This window comes from Neofelis nebulosa, chromosome 2 (genome assembly GCF_028018385.1).
Source record: "Neofelis nebulosa isolate mNeoNeb1 chromosome 2, mNeoNeb1.pri, whole genome shotgun sequence".
In the NCBI taxonomy this organism is placed as follows: Eukaryota; Metazoa; Chordata; class Mammalia; order Carnivora; family Felidae; genus Neofelis; species Neofelis nebulosa.
This window is the reverse complement of record NC_080783.1, coordinates 206554869-206571731: the sequence shown is the minus strand read 5'-3', so window position 1 is coordinate 206571731 and position 16863 is coordinate 206554869. Positions and strand designations below refer to the sequence as shown.

The 16863-nt window shown below is 60.0% G+C and overlaps 1 protein-coding gene across 1 annotated transcript in view; it reads right to left on the bottom strand.

Annotated features, from left to right (window-relative positions):
• Positions 1–3193: 3193 nt before the first annotated feature.
• The window catches only part of RAP1GAP (RAP1 GTPase activating protein), a 50907-nt gene continuing 37237 nt past the window's right edge, over positions 3194–16863 (bottom strand). The window contains 13 exon segments of the mRNA XM_058718741.1: positions 3194–4073; positions 4076–4232; positions 4965–5068; positions 5414–5516; positions 6511–6634; positions 8181–8294; positions 9235–9344; positions 10251–10328; positions 12115–12246; positions 14109–14246; positions 14684–14770; positions 15413–15484; positions 15921–16076. Of these exon segments, the coding sequence (XP_058574724.1) occupies positions 3514–4073; positions 4076–4232; positions 4965–5068; positions 5414–5516; positions 6511–6634; positions 8181–8294; positions 9235–9344; positions 10251–10328; positions 12115–12246; positions 14109–14246; positions 14684–14770; positions 15413–15484; positions 15921–16076 (1935 nt within the window). The 3' untranslated portion in view covers positions 3194–3513.

The following is a 16863-nucleotide window of genomic DNA, read 5'->3' as shown; positions in this document are numbered from 1 at the left end:
TAGCAATGGAGACAGTGGGAGAGAGCCAGAGAGCTTAAGTCCCCCCGTCCAGTGCTGCTTCAGGGAGACCAGTGCAGGTGCTGGAGGGTCCTGAGAGCCCACGGGAGTTCGCCCTGAGTGGATCGGGACAGAGGCTGGGCCCCCGAGCCCCAACATTGGGCCTGGGACTCTGGGTCCTGGATGGGCAGGCCCTGGGAGGCAGCTTAGGGTCTCCCGCACTAACAGTCAGGAGTGGGAGTCCAGCCCCAGCCCCTGCCACTCTCCCCTCACCCTGCTTCCCAGGGGCAACACAGGGATATTCATGGCTTCCCAGAAGGGCCTATGGGGCAGCCAGAGTGGCTTTTAAAATTAGCCTCACTAACCAGATCTGGTTATTTCAGGAGACTCCGTCCCTGGCTGTCCCCTTGGCAGGGCGGGTACAGGGAGGGAGGGACCTCTACATTCCAGGGTCCCTGGCTAAGTACCCCCTGTGGCCTAAGCAGTAGAGAACATCCAGGTCCCCGTCCCCTGGCACTGGGCGGGCCTGAGCCTGCGGCCGTCTCCTTGGCAAAGTCGCCTCAGGGTTAACCATGAATGTCCAGGGACACCCCAGGGGACAGGGGAGGACCCCTCCTATTAGGCCAGGCACCCTAGAAGCCATGACAGTCTTTTCACACCAATAGGTAAGGCTTTGTCCTCCTTTGACAGGCAACGAACCTGAGGCCTGGAGAGACAGGTACCAGCTCTGAGGCACAGGGGACGGGGACGGTAGGTCAGCCAGGTGCCCAAGTCCCTCCACGGGAGGCCTCTTGCCTCCTGCGTCTGGAGAAACCTCTGGCTGCCATTTCCACCACCAGAGCTATTTCTAAGTAGAGTCCAGTGCTTCCCGGAGCCCGGTGCCCCCCACCCAAGCCCTAATTCCAGCCTCGGGTCAGTGTCCTGGCTCGCCCTCCCCACCTCGGAGCCCAGAGTGAGCACGGAACTGGCGCAGGCACAAGAGAAACAGCGTTGGACACTTTGATCCCAGAGGCCAGATTCCTCCTCAGCCTCCCCTGGCCCCATCTTGGAGCCTGGAGAGGTGGGTGTGGGTTGGGGCCCAGCCTGAAAGCCAGCCCAGAGGCCTGCCCTTGCCGCAGATGGGGGGCCGGCACAGACCGGGCAGACAGGGGGGCAAAGGCAAGGTCTGCTTCTGCTACGACAGCCCCCAGTGCTCTAGGCCTGCTGCGGGTCGGAGCTGCACGACGAGGGAGTAAGGGCCATGAGCAGGGGTGCCCAGACTCTTTTATAAAAGGATCGTCAGTCCCAGTAAAGCCTGGGGAGCTGAGGCTCAAGGAAGCAACCCGCAATCGTATGTTCCCAAAGCCTCGTGTCCGGACGCCCGTGTCAGGCCCGACACCGATCACTCCATCGTCCACACAGAAAGCTGACCCCACATCCTCTGATGTGGGCTGTAGGTCTGGTTCCCATTCATGGCTAATCACGGCTCCCACTCCCAACACGCACACTATTTCTCAGAGCCTATCACGTGCCAGGGTGCACTTTTGAATCTTCACATCAGGGTTTAGCGTTCCCACTGTACAGTTGAGGAAACTGAGGCCCAGAGAGCCAAAATCATGTGCCCCAACTCACACGGAGAGGAGATAAAGGAACTCAGAGCCAAGCTCCTGACCTTGGTGCTGAACTGTGGCTGCCGGCCCTTCGGCGGTGGGATGGGAGGAGACCCGACCAGAGATGGAGAATGGGAGGGGGTGCGATGGCTGGAGAACTGGGATGCGGTTGTGCAGGGAAGGGCTGGGGCTAGTAGGGGACCCGCAGAGCCCAGGGCAGCCTAGAGCCAAACCAGGTGGGTGCGGTTAGGCATCGGGTGTGAGTCACAGCCCCCGGGTGGCCCCAGACATCCTAGCGCCAGAGCAGGGCCCTGGCAGGAAGAGCATGGCAGTGGGTGCACTTACCGCCGTCCTGGGGAGGGCGTGGGGGCTGGTGGCGGGGGGGAGGGGGCTGCAAAACTGTCAGGGAGGCCAGGGTACGTGGGCATCCAGGCTGCCCTTGCTCCTGCACTCCATCCTCAGAGGGGGCCCCCCTCACCCAGTACCCAGGCTGGACTCCCCACTCAGCCCCACATCCCATCAGGTCCTTCGCCCAGATGTTCACGCCCCACCCGACCCCCGTCCTTCCAGGCCTGTCCACTGTCCTCCTGCCCTCTGTCCCCAACATCTGCCACCTTGATCCTCCCCTCCCTGCCTGACACTGCCCAGCTGGTCTACACCAGCAGTTCCCAACTGCTATGACAATCCCTCCCAGTTTCATATCCTCCATGGCTCCCCGCTGCCCTCAGCACAGACCCCTTGACCTGGCATTCAAGGCCATGTGGCCCCTGGCTTCATCTCTACCCTGTCACCTTCCCATCACTCAGAACTATTTGCTACCTTCCCAGTTCCAGACACTCTCCTCCATACCTCTGCACCTGCAGTTTCCTGCCCTAGGGGACACTTTCCTAAGCCTTTCCAGGATGCTCGATCACCACTGCTGAGGAGTCTTCTCCATGTCTCCCTCACCCAGCCTGGGCCCCGCCTTGTGCACATGACCCCCCCCCCCGCCCCCAACCCCGTGTCACTCAGTACCTTTGATTGTAACTGCCCTGCGCGGCTGAGCCCCCACCCCTGCCCCCATCAGTCCTGGTAAGCGATCCCTTGGCGCCCCCTGGTGGCCACATTGAGGAAATTCTTGGACTTCACTGAGCAAGAGAAAGGAGAGAGGGAAGCTGGTCTCTGAACACCCACCGTGAACCAGACGCTGTGCCAGGTATTTGATATACACCGGCCCAGCGAACCCTCATCACAAACCCTTGGGAGAGGTACTACTGCTCCCATTTCACAGAAGTGGAAACTGAGGCTCAAGTTTCTCCAGGCCACCCAGCTAGTAAGAGATGGTGCGGGGACTCAAACCTAGGTCTGCCTGACTTCAGAGCTGTATTCTCCACCCCTCCCCGCCCCCCTTGGAGAAGGGGAACAGGGTGGAGGGGAGGGCAGCACGGTGGAAAGGAAGCACGCCTGGTGGTCACAGCACCCGTGGTTTGACCGCGGAGGTGCCCCCAGAGCTTAGCAGCTCTGAAGGGTAGGGTGCGGGGGACGGGCAGGCTGGTGCCTCGGCACCACTGAGATCTGTCCGGAGTCGGGCGGGGCAGGGTTCACACAAAGCCAGGCCCAACTCGGGGTACAATAGCGATAAATAGAATTTATTTTGTACAACTGTTACCGACATACACACAGCCACGGGGGCTTCCAAAATGGGTGTTGGGGCCGGAAGGCTGGCCTTTGGCGTGGTGCCTAAAAAGTGTGGACAGACACACACAAGGATGTGGACTCACAGCAGCTGTGCCTGGCTGCCCCTCCGTGGGAGTTGGGTGGAGGGGTCACAAAGGCGAGGCCCATAACTCTAGGCCAGTGAGACCCCGCGACCTGGAGTGCCCAGAGCATGGGATGGCAGGGGTTAAGCTGGGTGCTGGCTGAGAAGCCAGGGAGGTCTCCCTTCCCCCTAAGGGGTCACTTGTCTGTCACGTGGAGGCAGTGGCCAGGGCATCGGCAGATCTGTGGTAGAGCTTGAGGGTCCAGGAGGGGCAACAGGCAGAGCCAGCTCCCAGCCCCTCAGCCCACCTGGGGTCCTAGGGAGCCCAAGAAGCAAGGGAGGGCAATGGGGGCCCCTGGGAGGACAGTCCCCCGTTCTGGGGCAGGTGCATGGAATCCCAGTCTTCACTGACCTCTGAAATAATCTTGTCCACGTGTAGCAGAGGCGCCCAGAGAGGGAGACTGACTTGCCCAAAGTCACACAGCAGAACCCATACTGGAAGCCAGGACTCAGGACTCCCAGCCCAGTGCCCATCCCACCACGTTTCACGTCCCACCGCCTCTGCAACGGGCTCTGTGTACACCAAGATATCTCAATCCTGCCCTCCCGTCCTGCTCCCCAGGGGTCCGGAGATGCACCCGGGTGTGACGAAGGGCCCGGAGCGGGGGCAGGCCAGGCCTGGAGTTCTGCTTCAACTGACCACTGCCTGTCCCAGCCTGGGGGGTGGGGATGATGCCAGCAGCTTCCCCCTCCTGGGTCCGGATGGCTCCGCCCCGCAGAGACAGTCCAGACAGGTGGCCAAGGCGGGGGCAGGGGACAGCCCACAGGCTGGTGCTGGCCGTGGGGGCAGAGGTCCTATCCACCTGGAGTTGACACTGTGTCTTCACCTTGTGCTTCTGCGGCCTCACCTGCAGGGTTAAGAGAGAGGAACACACCACGATGCGGGGAGACAGGAGCGGGAAGGGCCTGCCCCAGATCCAGGCTCTGGGTCTTTCCATCCCACTGGGGACCCTCCAGGCCCCTCCCTCCCGGCAACCACCTAGTCCCTTGCAGGCTCCCACCAAATCCTCCCGCTGACTCGTGGGCAGAGGTGAGGCAGCATTTATTAGCCCGGCTGCACAGATAAGGAAACTGAGTTCCGGAGAGGGGCCGATGACCTGCCCAAGTCACCCAGCATTTAAGTAGCAGAGGATTCGAATCCAGGTACACAGCTCTCAGCCCAAGGAAGTGACAGAGGAACAGGAGGAGTCACCCCCCTCCTCCCCACTCCCACCCACTCCCACCCTCTCCCCCCAAACAAGAGCTGAGGACTGGGTCTGACCTGCTCAGTTTCACCTTCAGAGCTGGAGCCTGGCTAACAGCCCTGCACAGACAGAGTGGCAGCGAGGCAGGCGACAGGATAGGTGAAGACATGGGGCAGGAGACACAGGCAAGCAGAAGACACTGGTTGTGCCCAGGCCAGATGAGCCCAACCCCTCCTGGCCTCAGGGGGACCTTGTGGTCCAGCACCCACCCCTGGTCCCCTTGGACACCTGTCCCCTTCCCCCAACAGCTAACCCCCTCCTGGGTGAGTGTCCCCACAAGGCAGCCTCTAGGCTGGTCACATCCGCCCTGGCCAGCCCTCTGGCAGCTGCACGTACCAGCTGGGGCGTGTGCTGCTCAGATGCCTCCAGCTGGATCTTGATCTCGGGACACGCAGGGTCCCCCGACTTGCTGGCGTCGGGATGGGGTGACCGGGAGGGTCCTGGGGAGGGGGGCAGGAGGGAGCCACCTCACTGGCCGCGGGGAGGCACCAAGGAGACGGACGCATGGATGGGCGGTAGGCACTGGTGCTCCGCGACCCTGCCCCACCCTTAACTCCCGTCTTTACCCACCCCTCTGTCATCCTCCGAGACCCTTCCAGAAGCCATGAGCCCTCAACCGTCTTAGGCCAGATAATGACCCACCCACTGTCCCCTATGTCAGGGGAAGTCCCATCACACACCCACCCCCTGGGGCATGAGAAGTCGTCTCGACCCTCTGTGCCTGTCCCTGTCCCTCTCCTGCCACAAGAATGGCTTGGCAGGGGAAGCTGTCTGCGGCCTGGTACCTGGGGAGCTGCCCCCACTCGTGGTGCTGACACTATCCTCCAGCCACGTGCTATAGATGAAGGAGTCCCGCTTGTGGGGCGTCCCTGAGGACGAGACGCTCTCCTGGGGATGGGAGGAAAAGGGAGGTTAGCCCTCGTCCGTGGCACTAGCTTTGCTTCCCTCCCCTCTCCCAGCGTCCTCTGCCTGCTGCAACCCACAAACCCTCACCCTTGTGCCCCTGCAAAGAGGATGGGGGCCCGGCAACGTCTGCCCCGGGGAGCCCCAGAGGGCAGTGTAGGAACAGGCACAGTCCCGGCCGTTACACCACACACCCCCACGCGTTCATTCAGCAAACATTCACTGATGTTCTCCTGGGCCAAACCACTGAGAGAAATCAGGCCCGGTCCCCGCCCTCAGACAGTGAGGTCTAGGAGGCAAGACAGACTGTGACGAACTATTACAATCCTAGAGTCTGAGCCCCATCGGGCAGGGTCGTGGTCTGCTGTTCCCTGCTGCACCTGCAGCACCTGGAACAGGGCCTGGCAAGGAACACGTGGCCACTAAAGGTTTGATGAAGGAAGAACGACACAAGGATGCTAGGGGCAAAGCCCCAGGGGGGCCTGCGAGAACATTAAATGGGGGGGGGGCGGTGGGGGTGGTTCCTAACCTACCCTGGGACTAGGCGGCTTTCAGAGGTGATGTGAGGCTGAGTCAAGAAGGATGAGTAGGAGTCAGTCGGACAGAGAGGGAAAGAGGAGGCAGGCAGAGTCTTCCAGACAGAGGAAGTGGCAAGTGCAAAGGTCCAGAGGTGGGGTAAGCCTGGTATGTTGGAGGGACTGCAAAGGAGCGCAGATTGGCCGAAGTGGTGAGAGATGCAGGGGTAGGGAGGGACCAGATCTTCAACGGTCTCAGAGATTGGGTGCTCTGTGGGCAACACTGGGGAGCCATGGAAGGCTTTACAGTAAGGGAGGGTTAGTCTGCATTGCTCCTTTGGACTGGGTCCCCTGATCTCATCTCAGTCACACCCAAGCTCATGTTTCTGCCTGCAGCATCTACGGGGACCAAAGAGCCCCCCTCCGGGCCACTGCAGAGCGCCAACATTCCCTGGGCCTCTCACCAGGCCTGTGTCATCCGCGTCCACACCCTCGGTCTCCTCCACCACGCTGGCGAAGCTGCTGGCACTGGACGAGGAGCGGGAGAAGTCCTTCAGCACCTCGGCTCTCTGGGCTGCCGTCTCCGCTCTGCCAGACAGCACCCCGTGAGCCCACGTCTGCTCTGGGCTCCTCCTGAGCCAGACCCCGGTTCCCTGCCCCGGAGGCCCAGCCTGCAGCCAGCCAAGTACCTCTGTGCTGCCCCCCATGACGGCTGCCTAGGCCTCTGAGGCTCCCTCACCACCACTGTCCTTCCTAATTCATGGATCTGAGCATGCCCCTCCCCTGTACAAAGCCCTCTCGTGGCTCCCCGTTGTCCCAGATACAGTCTAATTTCCCTGGCTTGGTATTCAGTAATAATAGTAACTTTTAACAATAAAACTATGGTCTAGTGCATGCTTGACTGGGCCAGGCACTGTTTCAAGTGCCTTTGCCCGAGTGGTCTCATTGCTATCATTATTAGACCCGCTCTGCAAATGAGGAAACACTGAGGAAACACCATTCAGAGAGGGTGGGTGCCCAGCCCAAGGTCACCCAGACATAGGTGGGAGAAAGGGGCTTGGACCCAGGCCTTCCAACTCCACACTCTACTTTCAACCCTCTCAGTTTTGCTCCAGGCCCAGGACTTTGTGTCTCCCACCTGGAGTCTCACTCCTTCCCTCAACTCCCAAAAAGCAAATTCATCTTTCAAAACTCAGCCAAGGTTTTGGAGCGTCTCCTCCCTGATTCCTCCTCTCAAGGTGGGAATAGACCTCCTCACTCTGGGTGTGCGAGCCCTGTCTTTCCTCGTCCCTGCCATCCATTCCCACTTCTCTGTTTACCTGCCTGACTCTTCAGCAGAGCACAGTCCTCTAGAGCCACAGCGTTGAAGGGAGGGGTGGCCCCTCCTGCGTCCGTTCTTCCCCGCCCCACCTCTTCACATCGTACCCACAGTCAGGTTCAAAAGTCTCACTCCTCTTAACTAAAATCCCAAAGGCTCTTTCCTGGCCCCACTTAGAGTAAAACGCAAAGTTCTCAATATGGCTTCCAAAGCCTGGATCTAGCCCCTGCCCACCGTGCTGACCTCATCCCCGACATCACCCAGCACAATGTCTGCCGGGGCCCAGCTCCTCGCTCACTGAGCTCCAACCATACCACCCTTCTTTCAATCCTTCAAGCACGCCTCAGGGCCTTTGCGCCTGCTGTGCTTCTCTTCCTTCTGCCATGCCAGTCCTAGCAGGGCTGGCTCTTCACTGAGCTCTCAGTTGAAGCCTCCCCCACCTCTGGATGTCTTCCCTGAGCACCATCTACCCCCCGCCCACCTGATCATTCCCCACTGCACCCCCAGCTTTGTTGTTCTCTTGTGGCACCGTCTAGAAATAGCTCATCAGGTCATGCTACGCTGGACTGTCAGCTCCACGAGGCAGGGGGTGTGTGTGCCCAGCTCACTGCTGGATCTGGAGCCTGGCATGGGGCCCGGCATGAATGAAGCTCTCAGTGGGTATGGGTACGTGTCAACGGAGGGCCTGTGAGAGTACCCAGGCCCCCCTGACGCCCTGATGTGGCAGCACCAATGCTCCCAGGCAGCCCCAGGCCCACGCAGGGACTGGAAAGGGTGAGTCCGAGCCCCCTGGCTCGGCGTGCCCCAAACCCCAACCTGTTCTTGGTCGTGGGCATCTCTGGGGAGCTCTGAGTGGATGAGTTCTCCGACTTGGGCTCTTGTGAGACGTGCCCGCTGTCTGGGGTCTTCTGGCCGGCGGGGGGACTCTCCCTGCGGGGCACACGGGGGCAGCGGGGGGATTCAGCACCGGGCCTGGCACCAAGGGTAGAACGAGGCCCAGGTGGTGAGAGAAGGTCACGGGCGCCTCCTGCCTCGTCCCCACACCCTAGATCCTCAGGGGCCAACCCCAGAGCAGTCCCTGCAGCTCCCTGGCTGGCCTGGCCGACGAGAGGAACAGGCAGCACCCTCCTTATCCCTGGTACGGATAAGGAAACTGGAGTCCAGGGCCGGGAAGGAATCCGTCCAGGGACGCACAGCTAGGACATGGCAAAGCCAAGGCTTAAATCCAGGCTTCACAGGATTCTGGGCTCGCGTGGCCGTGAGGACGGCACCACCTCCGCTCTGGGGGGCTCAGCGCACCTGCCCTGCTTTGTGCGCTCTACACCATACCTCTGCCGCAGCCCCGGGTTGTTGCTCATGTGCTTGTCCTCATTTTCCGGATTGGGACAGTGGGGCTCAGAGAGGTACGGTGACTTTTCCAGGGTCACACAGCCCCAGTGTGGTAGAGACAGGACTCATTCAGGAGCTATCCTCCGCTTCCCCGGGGCTGTTCCGCTGCTCGCGTGGCGTGCCGCCTGCACCCTGCCCGCACAGACGCATCCGCAGACCCCCACAGACCAGGCCGTAAATCCCGGCTCTGCCTCTCCCTGGTTGCGTGACCTGGGCAGGCAACTCCTGAACCCTCTCCCCTACAGCATCTTGACATGCAAGGTGTGACCCCCTGGGGAGCCACCAGAACCGCTGAACCGATGAAAGCATCTCACGTTAGGTGACGAGCTGGCCCTGGGGCCTGACACACAGCAGGTACCTGACTGTCCCCAGTAAGGGACAGGGAGCAGAAGAGTGGGCACTCCCTCCTGCCTGCGTACCTCTGCCACAGCACGGGGGTCAGGGAAGGGGCTGGGGGTGACAGGGGACCCATCCCACCCACCTTTTCTCCTGCACTTCCTGTATATTCTCGATCCCGATGGCGCTGCTGCGGCGAGAGCCAAACGGGCCCGACTTCTTCCTCGTGGGGCTCTTCCCAGGGACGATCAGTGACTGCAGGGAAAGGGCCCAACTCAGTGCCCACCTGCCCTGGGAGAGCCACTGTCCCCCACATACCACCTGGGGCCCTGCTGCCCCAGGCCCTGAAGCAGAGGCAGTGAACAAGAAAGAATGAGAGGAACGCCCATCTCCAGAGACAGCCCTGCAAGTTAACAGAGAGGGAAGCAGGCCCGGTGAGGGCGAGGGCGCTCGAGATCACATAGCAGGGCAGCGCCTGGAACCGCATCCCAGGCCGAGTCCTCAGAATGGCTACCGGCTCTCGGCCCCTCAGGGGTATCATGGGATCTGAAGCCTCAGGGCAGCGGGGAGACAGTGGATGCAGCAACATAAGCCCCTGCCCCACCTCGGAATCTCCAAACTGGCTGGGGGAGATTCGGGCCCAGCAGTTGCAAGATACCTCCCCTCCCCCGGTTTCTAACCACACGAGGGGGGGGATGCCCCAGGCACCAGAAGCATGCCCCAGCTTCTCCGGGGAGGCGGGAAGGCGGGCCCCAGGGAGGCACGGAGGGGCAGGAAACCCTAGGCCAGTTCATGGTGCGGAGGGGGAATCAGGGCACAGGAGAGGGATGGAGGTCCATGCAGAACTGGCGATATTGGGGGACGTGCGGCTGGGCATAGGGTCTTTGGGCACCAGATTCTGCCAGGGACTGGGTGAGGGTCCCCAGGGCCAGGGCAGGGCCAGAAGCCCCTGGTGGGGGGCGCTGGCTCTGACACAGGTACCAGGCCCCAAAGCAGGTGCTGAGTGCCATCAGAGCTGCTGGCACCCCATCCTGCACACCCCCGGGCCCAGCCCGGGGGAAGGGGGGGGGCAACGTCCCCAATATGGCCTCCGTCCTGAGAGCGAGCAGAGAACAGCACGTGCAGGCAGCCTCCAGAGCCGGCGGCCCCGCGGACGACAACCTCTTCCACCGTTCCTATGCCTATGGCACTGCCCCGGCGTCCGAATCTACTCGCGCTTTTCCCAGGAATAAGCAATGACTGGCAAGCAGCAGAGGGCAGGGGCAGAGAGAGACAGACAGACAGACATGGAGAAAGACAGAGAGAGATTGAGATGGGGTTGACAGAGAGAGACACGGCCAGGAAGGGGCGGCACAGCGGACGGGGGAAAGATTGGCCAATAGACAGAGACACAGGTAGGGACACGTGGGGGAACACACGGAGGTCACAGAGTGAAAGACAGACAGAGAGACAGAGATGGAAAGAACAGGGAGGCAGAAAGGAGGAAGCAGGGAGAGAAAAGTGTGGGGAAAGAGGAAGAAGAGGAGGAGGACAAAAGGTGTCAGTGGGGGGAGCAGGAGGGAAAGAAAGAGAAGGGAAACCAGGGAAAATGCAGACGGTAGAAGGAAAAGGAAACAGCAGGAGAGAAGAGAGTTGTACAAAAAACAAAAACAGAAATGGGTCTGGTTACTGCCATGGTGGGTGCTGCTGGCCTGGCCCGGCCCCGGGGCCCCTTCTACAGCACCCACAGGAGGCTAGGCCACTCGGCGGGAAGGGAGGGGGTGGGCCCGCTTCTCCAGTGACAGTGGGCTTGGTGACTGCAGGACGGCAGAGGTCCCGCCTTGTTCCCCGGGCCGGGCCAGACCATGGGGCAGGGGTGGCTGGGGGGTTGGGGGGTGGGGAATCTCCTGCCATGTGACACGGCCTTACAGCACTGAGCACAGGGCTTGGCATGCAGCATACAGCGATAAAGGACAGAAGTAAGGACGGACAGGTAAGTGGAAGAAAGATGGACAGACAAGGAGGAGCAGAGTTGCGTGTGCAATGCCAGGGGTGGCCACTAGGCGGCGGAAAGCCGATGAGCCCACAGCCGAAGGCCTCACCCACCCCGTGCGCCCAGCACCCCCGCTCAGTGTTAGCAGCAGAATCCCACAGAGGCTGGCAGACAGGAAGTAATCACACAGCAGGTGCTCACACAGAAGCCCAGTTCCTGACACACAATAGGGAGCCACAACCACAGAGGCCCTGACACACAGTAGGTGCTGACACAGCAGTCTAGGGCCAGGGACACAGAAATAGATGCTCACAGAATAAATGCTCACACCACACAGCTCACTTCCTGGCACAGAGCGCAGATTCACTGATATCCAGGGCTTGGCACATATTGTGTGCTCAGTCAGGAGTTCATCTCCTGACATACGCTGGGTTCTCACAGAATAACCCAGGGCTGGGCATACAGTAGATACTTACAGAGTCGATGCCCGCACAGCAGCCCGGGACCTGACACACAGTAGGTGCTCATGGAAACTCAGGGCGGGCCCACAGTAGATGCTCACACAGTACACGTCCACACGGCAACCCAGGTCCTGACACAGTAGGTGCTCACATAGCAGCCCAAGTCCCAACACACAGGAGGCACCCACCAGCATCTCAGAGCCAGGCACACAGCAGGTGCTCACACAGAAATCCAGGTCCTGACACACAGTAGATGCTCCCGGCAACTCAAGGCTTGACATTAGGTGCCCACAAAGCAGCCCGATTCCCAGCACATGATAGACAGTAGGTGCTCGATAAAGAGTGTCAGATAGAGATAGCCCCAGAGCTGACCCACAGAAAGTCACCTGAATAAGGGGCCAGGAGGAGGGAAGGGGGCTGCAGGCTCTGTGCACCCCAGTGTCATGGCCCGGACATTGGACCCCCATGGAGAGCAGTGGCTAGACTGAGTCTAGAACCCAGGCTGGGCACTCAAATGCCAGGGCAACGGGAGGAGGCGGGGCCGGGCCTCAGAGGTCGAGGACAGCGGAGGGCTACTGGGGGTGGCACTCACTATTCCAGCTGCCTTGGCCAGGTCGGGGTTGTTGGGGGCAAAGCTCCCGCTGTGGCTGGTGGACACGGTGTTGGGTTTCTTGTTGCTTAGTCCCATGGCATCCATGGACTGGCTGCGGCTCCGGATGACCCGCTGTGAAGGTGGGGTGGGAGTGGAGGCGGCACAGACTTCATGAGGTCCCACCCCCCCCACAGAAACCCAGGAGCCCAGGCGTCTGGCCCCTCCCCACCAATGCCACTCCAGGGGACCCCCGGAAGTCCCTGCCTGTGAGGCCCCAGGAGAGGTGAGTCCACATGGTGCCTAAGGGCAGTTTGGGCCTCAGCTCTGCCACCAGCCTGCTGGGGGCCGTTGGGCAAGCCACTTCACCTCTCGGAGCCTCCTGGGACTCTCATGTGGCTGTTGTAAGGACTGCAGAAGATGCTGGGGCATGAGCCAGAGCACGCAGAGAGCCCTCCAGAAACCTCAGTTTCTTGCTTTTAGGATCCTTTAGGGCTTCCTCTCCTTGCTTTTCTTTCCTCCTTCCCTCCTCTTCTTCCTTGCTTTTTTCAGCCAATCTACACTGAACATTTCCTATGGGTCCAGGTACTTTATTCTCATTTTCTCACTCAATGCACCCTACCAGGTGGGCATTATTATCATGCCCATTTTTACAAATGAGATGAGCCTGGAACCCAGATGCCAAATCACATGCCCTTCACTGTGGGCTCTACGGCCTCTAAGAAATTCTTTGACCTAATCCGGCACCTACTAGATTTGAGACCACTGGAGCCCTCCCTCAAGAGCCCCCAGACCCATGTTCACCCCACCCATTCCCGGTCTCTGGTGGGCACAGGCAGGGCTCTCCTCAGTCCCCTTTCTCAAAGAAAGTCTGTTCGCCTAAGTCCAGGGCAGGCCCGGGCAGCTGGGCCAATCCCCTTATGCAAACCCGCGTCTCCAGCTTTGCTGTCTGCCCTGGGGTGATGGCGAGGCCCAACCAGCCTGGCTGGGCACCCAGAGGATGGGCAGCCCCCCTCCTGGGAGTGGAGAAGGTGGCAAAGGAGCCACAGCCTGGGGACCTGCAGCTTGGGGGCGTCCAGGCCCTACGGGGGAAAGAGACACTCCCTCCTCCTCTCTCACTTTGGACAGCAGTTGCTGAGGTAGGTTGGCTTTTGAACTTACGTTGCACTAATCTAGCTGCTTTACAAATAATTCTCAACAGTTGTATGAAGTAAACGGCCATTGCCCTACCCAGTAGATAGAGAAACTGAGGCTCAGGGGTGCCTGGCTGGCTCAGTTGGAAGAGCATGCGACTCGACCTCAGGGCCGTGGGTTTGAGCCCCATGTTGAGTGCAGAGACTACTTAAACAAATACAACTTGAAAAAAAAGAAACGAAAGAAACTGAGGCTCAGAGGATGCTCAAGCTGGTAAGTGAACCCAGGCCGTCTGTACTCTTAACTCTAAGGTAATGCGGAGACAGCCATGGTAGGTCACACAGGCCTAAGGTCATACAGGCCAGGTTCCTCTCCTACAGCCACTCGGTTCACAAATGGCATCTCAGACTTCTGTTTCTCTCCCTCAGTGAGAACGGAGACCTCCTCCTCTCTTCTCTGCCTGCTGACCTGGTAGCCACCACCAGAGGCACCAGAGGCACTTGGTTGCCGCTCAGAGGCTCGAACCTTCGCGGAACTCCCAGGTAGACTCCACCCCCAAGCCTAGGCCCCGCCTCCAACCATTAACTCCTCCCAAGTCAGAGCCCCACCCTAAAGCCTAGGTCCGTCCTGAGGCTCGCTGTCACCCAGACTCTACCCCCAGGTACTTGCCACCTAGCTCCTAGCTCCTCTCACGTCTAACAACCCCACCCCCGGACTCCACCCAGAGCTCCGCCCCCACCCGACTCCACTCCCAATGCGAGCCGCCTCTAGCCGCCCCTCCAAGCCTCGTCCATAGTCCCACCCCCGACTCCACCCGAGCCAGGTCCCAGTTTCTCTGCCCCAGGTAGACCCTGGCCCTTCACCTTAAAAGACTCGAAGAATCCGCCGCCCCCGCCGCCATTCTCCATCTTGTCCTCGTCACCGCCCAGGCCCATCATGGACTGGCTGTGGATGTGCAGTTCCTCATAGAGCGTCTCCAGGAGGGCAGCCCGTGTCCGCTCCTGTGGGCCAGGTCGAGGCCATCAGGAGAGACCCCAGTGATCGGCCCTTGGTTCTACAATTCGAATCCTGGCCACCTTCTCTGCGTCAGTAGGGAGTGGGCCTGGGCCCCGGGCCCCAGGAGCCCATGCTGGCTTCCCTGGGACCCCCACCTCGCAGCTCCAGCAGCGCTCATGTCCCAACCCACGGTCTGCCCCTTCCCTCATGGTGCCCTCTGTGCCAGCCTGCCCACCTGCGAGCACCTCCTGGGACATTCCTCACATACCCCTAGAAATGCCCTAATTCCTCTCCCTGGACCACAGCCCTGCTGCCCCTAAATCCACCCCACCCCAGACAGCTCTCCCGGGGACCAAAGTCTGAACCTGGCATTTCCCTCCCCAGGGGCAGGGTTGAAATGCCAGGTTGCAGGCAGGGGTCCAGCCCAACAGCCCATCCTCACCTCCAGTTTGGCAAACTTCTCTGCCTTGTAGCAGGCATATTCAGCATTGATCAGCTTTGTCAGCAAAAACTCCTGGAACTCAGGCCCCTGGGAGCCCCCGAGCGTGGAGAGGAGAGAAAGGGCTCGGGTGAACACAGAGACAAGGGGCTGGAGCTCCTGAGCCGCACCCTGCTGGGGCCCTGGGGCCATCCTCCTCTCTCTCAGAAGGGGGCCTCCTTGGCCTCAGCCCCCCAGCCCAGGTACCTGTGAGGGCCCCCTAGGCCCTTCATGGTTGCCCACCCCTTGGAAGAGCAGACCTCACAGATGCAAGGGGCTGGCTGGGGTCTCCCACTGCCTCAGTCTGGGGGAGAAGTGAGGGGTCTGAAGCCAAGGCTCGAGGTGTGGCTTCTGAGAGATGAGAGAAATGTGTTGCCCCCTTCCCAAACATTTTAGAAGGAAGAAGACTGTAATTGTCAAAAAGATAATACAAGTTAGGAAGGGCCACAGAGCCTCTATGAGAAATCTAAAATAATGATGCAGATTGTTCCCTGACTTTATAAATAAAGATCACAGTGTGTATCCCTCCGTGTGAATGAGAAGCCAGTCCCCGGTGACATGGTTAGGGGAGCCCAGCTGCCCTGGCACACAGTGGGGCCTCAGGACCTCTTACAGCAGACTGTGCACCCCCCCTCGGCCCCCACCCATTTTGTCCTACTCTGTCCATGACTGGGGCTGGGGGCTGCCCCTCACCTTCCTGAACACAGCAGGGTCCGGGAGGGGGGGCCCAAAGAAGGGCACGTCGTCTCTAGCGGTGACAGAGACCTGGAAGGGAGAGCAGCAGTCTCTGTGGAGTCCCCACCCCAGCCAGAGACCCCTAATTCATCCCTGGCCTGCCCCCTGCTGGGGAAGGTTCAGTGACTGCAGACTGGGTGAGTGAACCCCAGGATTTCAGCTCCTCCATCCTTGGTCCTGAATTTGAATGGTGAGAAAGGGTGGAGGCTCTCAGAGGTCATAGAGGATAGGGAAGGCCTAGGAGGCTAAAGGGTAGAGCAGGGCAACCAGCTCCTTTGAGGCGGGAAAATTGGGGGAGCAGGGAGGGTGGGATGGGAATCCTCCGTCAACAGAGCAAGGGGGGTGCTCAGAGCCCTCTGGACAGTCCCCCTATTTACAGGTGGGAAGACTGAGGCTCAGAGAGGTCTCAGAGTGACTCAGGGAGGGGCTGTGGCTGAGAGCCCTGGGAAGCTCCACGATCACCCACCTTGTAGAGCGGGCCATCGGGCCCCCCGCCCTCGGCCTGCACCACCACATAGGCATGCAGGAAGTTGGATGCAATCATGTCAGGCACAAAGGGTGTGTTCTCATCCTGGAAGACTACAGCGACAATGTCGTTCCCGATGTGCCGCTTCCGCTGCAACTGAGCACAGGGCCACAGGCCTTCACAACCTGGCCGGAGAGGGGCTCCCTGGGCACGGGGGAGGGTGCCCGCAGGAGTGTGGGAGGGCTTAGGGTAGGCAGAAGGGCACGTCCAAGAATTTGCTTCCCCTCAAAACAAGGTCGTGAGAAACTTGTTTCAAAATTATTTTAGTTTGCTTGGAATCCCACGACAGATGAGGAAACTGAGGCCAAGAGAGCAGTGACTTGCGAGGCCCTGCGGTGAGTCAGAGGACTCGAACAAACTCAGGGCTCCTGGTCCCCAGGCTCTACCTCCCAGCCCTTCTCCTAAATGCCCCACACATGGCCTCTCATGAGCAAACGGGTTCCGCTCGGTACACACGCATGTTGCTGAGATGAACGGAGGATCTTCTTAGAAGAAAATCAAAAGACACTAGAAACAAATATTTCCATTTTTCTCACATTACCCTTTTATCCCCCTGGGGTGGGGGCACGGAGGAAGGTAGACAGCCCTGCAGGCAGCCTAGGACAGGAGTTCAGCTCCCAGAATATGCCCCCCACTTCCTTGCCTCCAGGCCTCTGAAGAAGGTGGAAGCCATTTTCTCCACCTGGAACATTCCCCCTCCTTCTCCCAGCAACTTTGCAGGCTAAAAATCACTTTATCTGGAAAGCTTTTCTTGACTCCCACCTCTGCCACGTTTAAGTGCCCCCATGTCACCCCACAATGCCCCTTCCCCCGTAAAAATACTAATGCACATTTATGGAGCTCTTGATATGTACCAGAGACTGTACCAGCCACTCTAGATGCA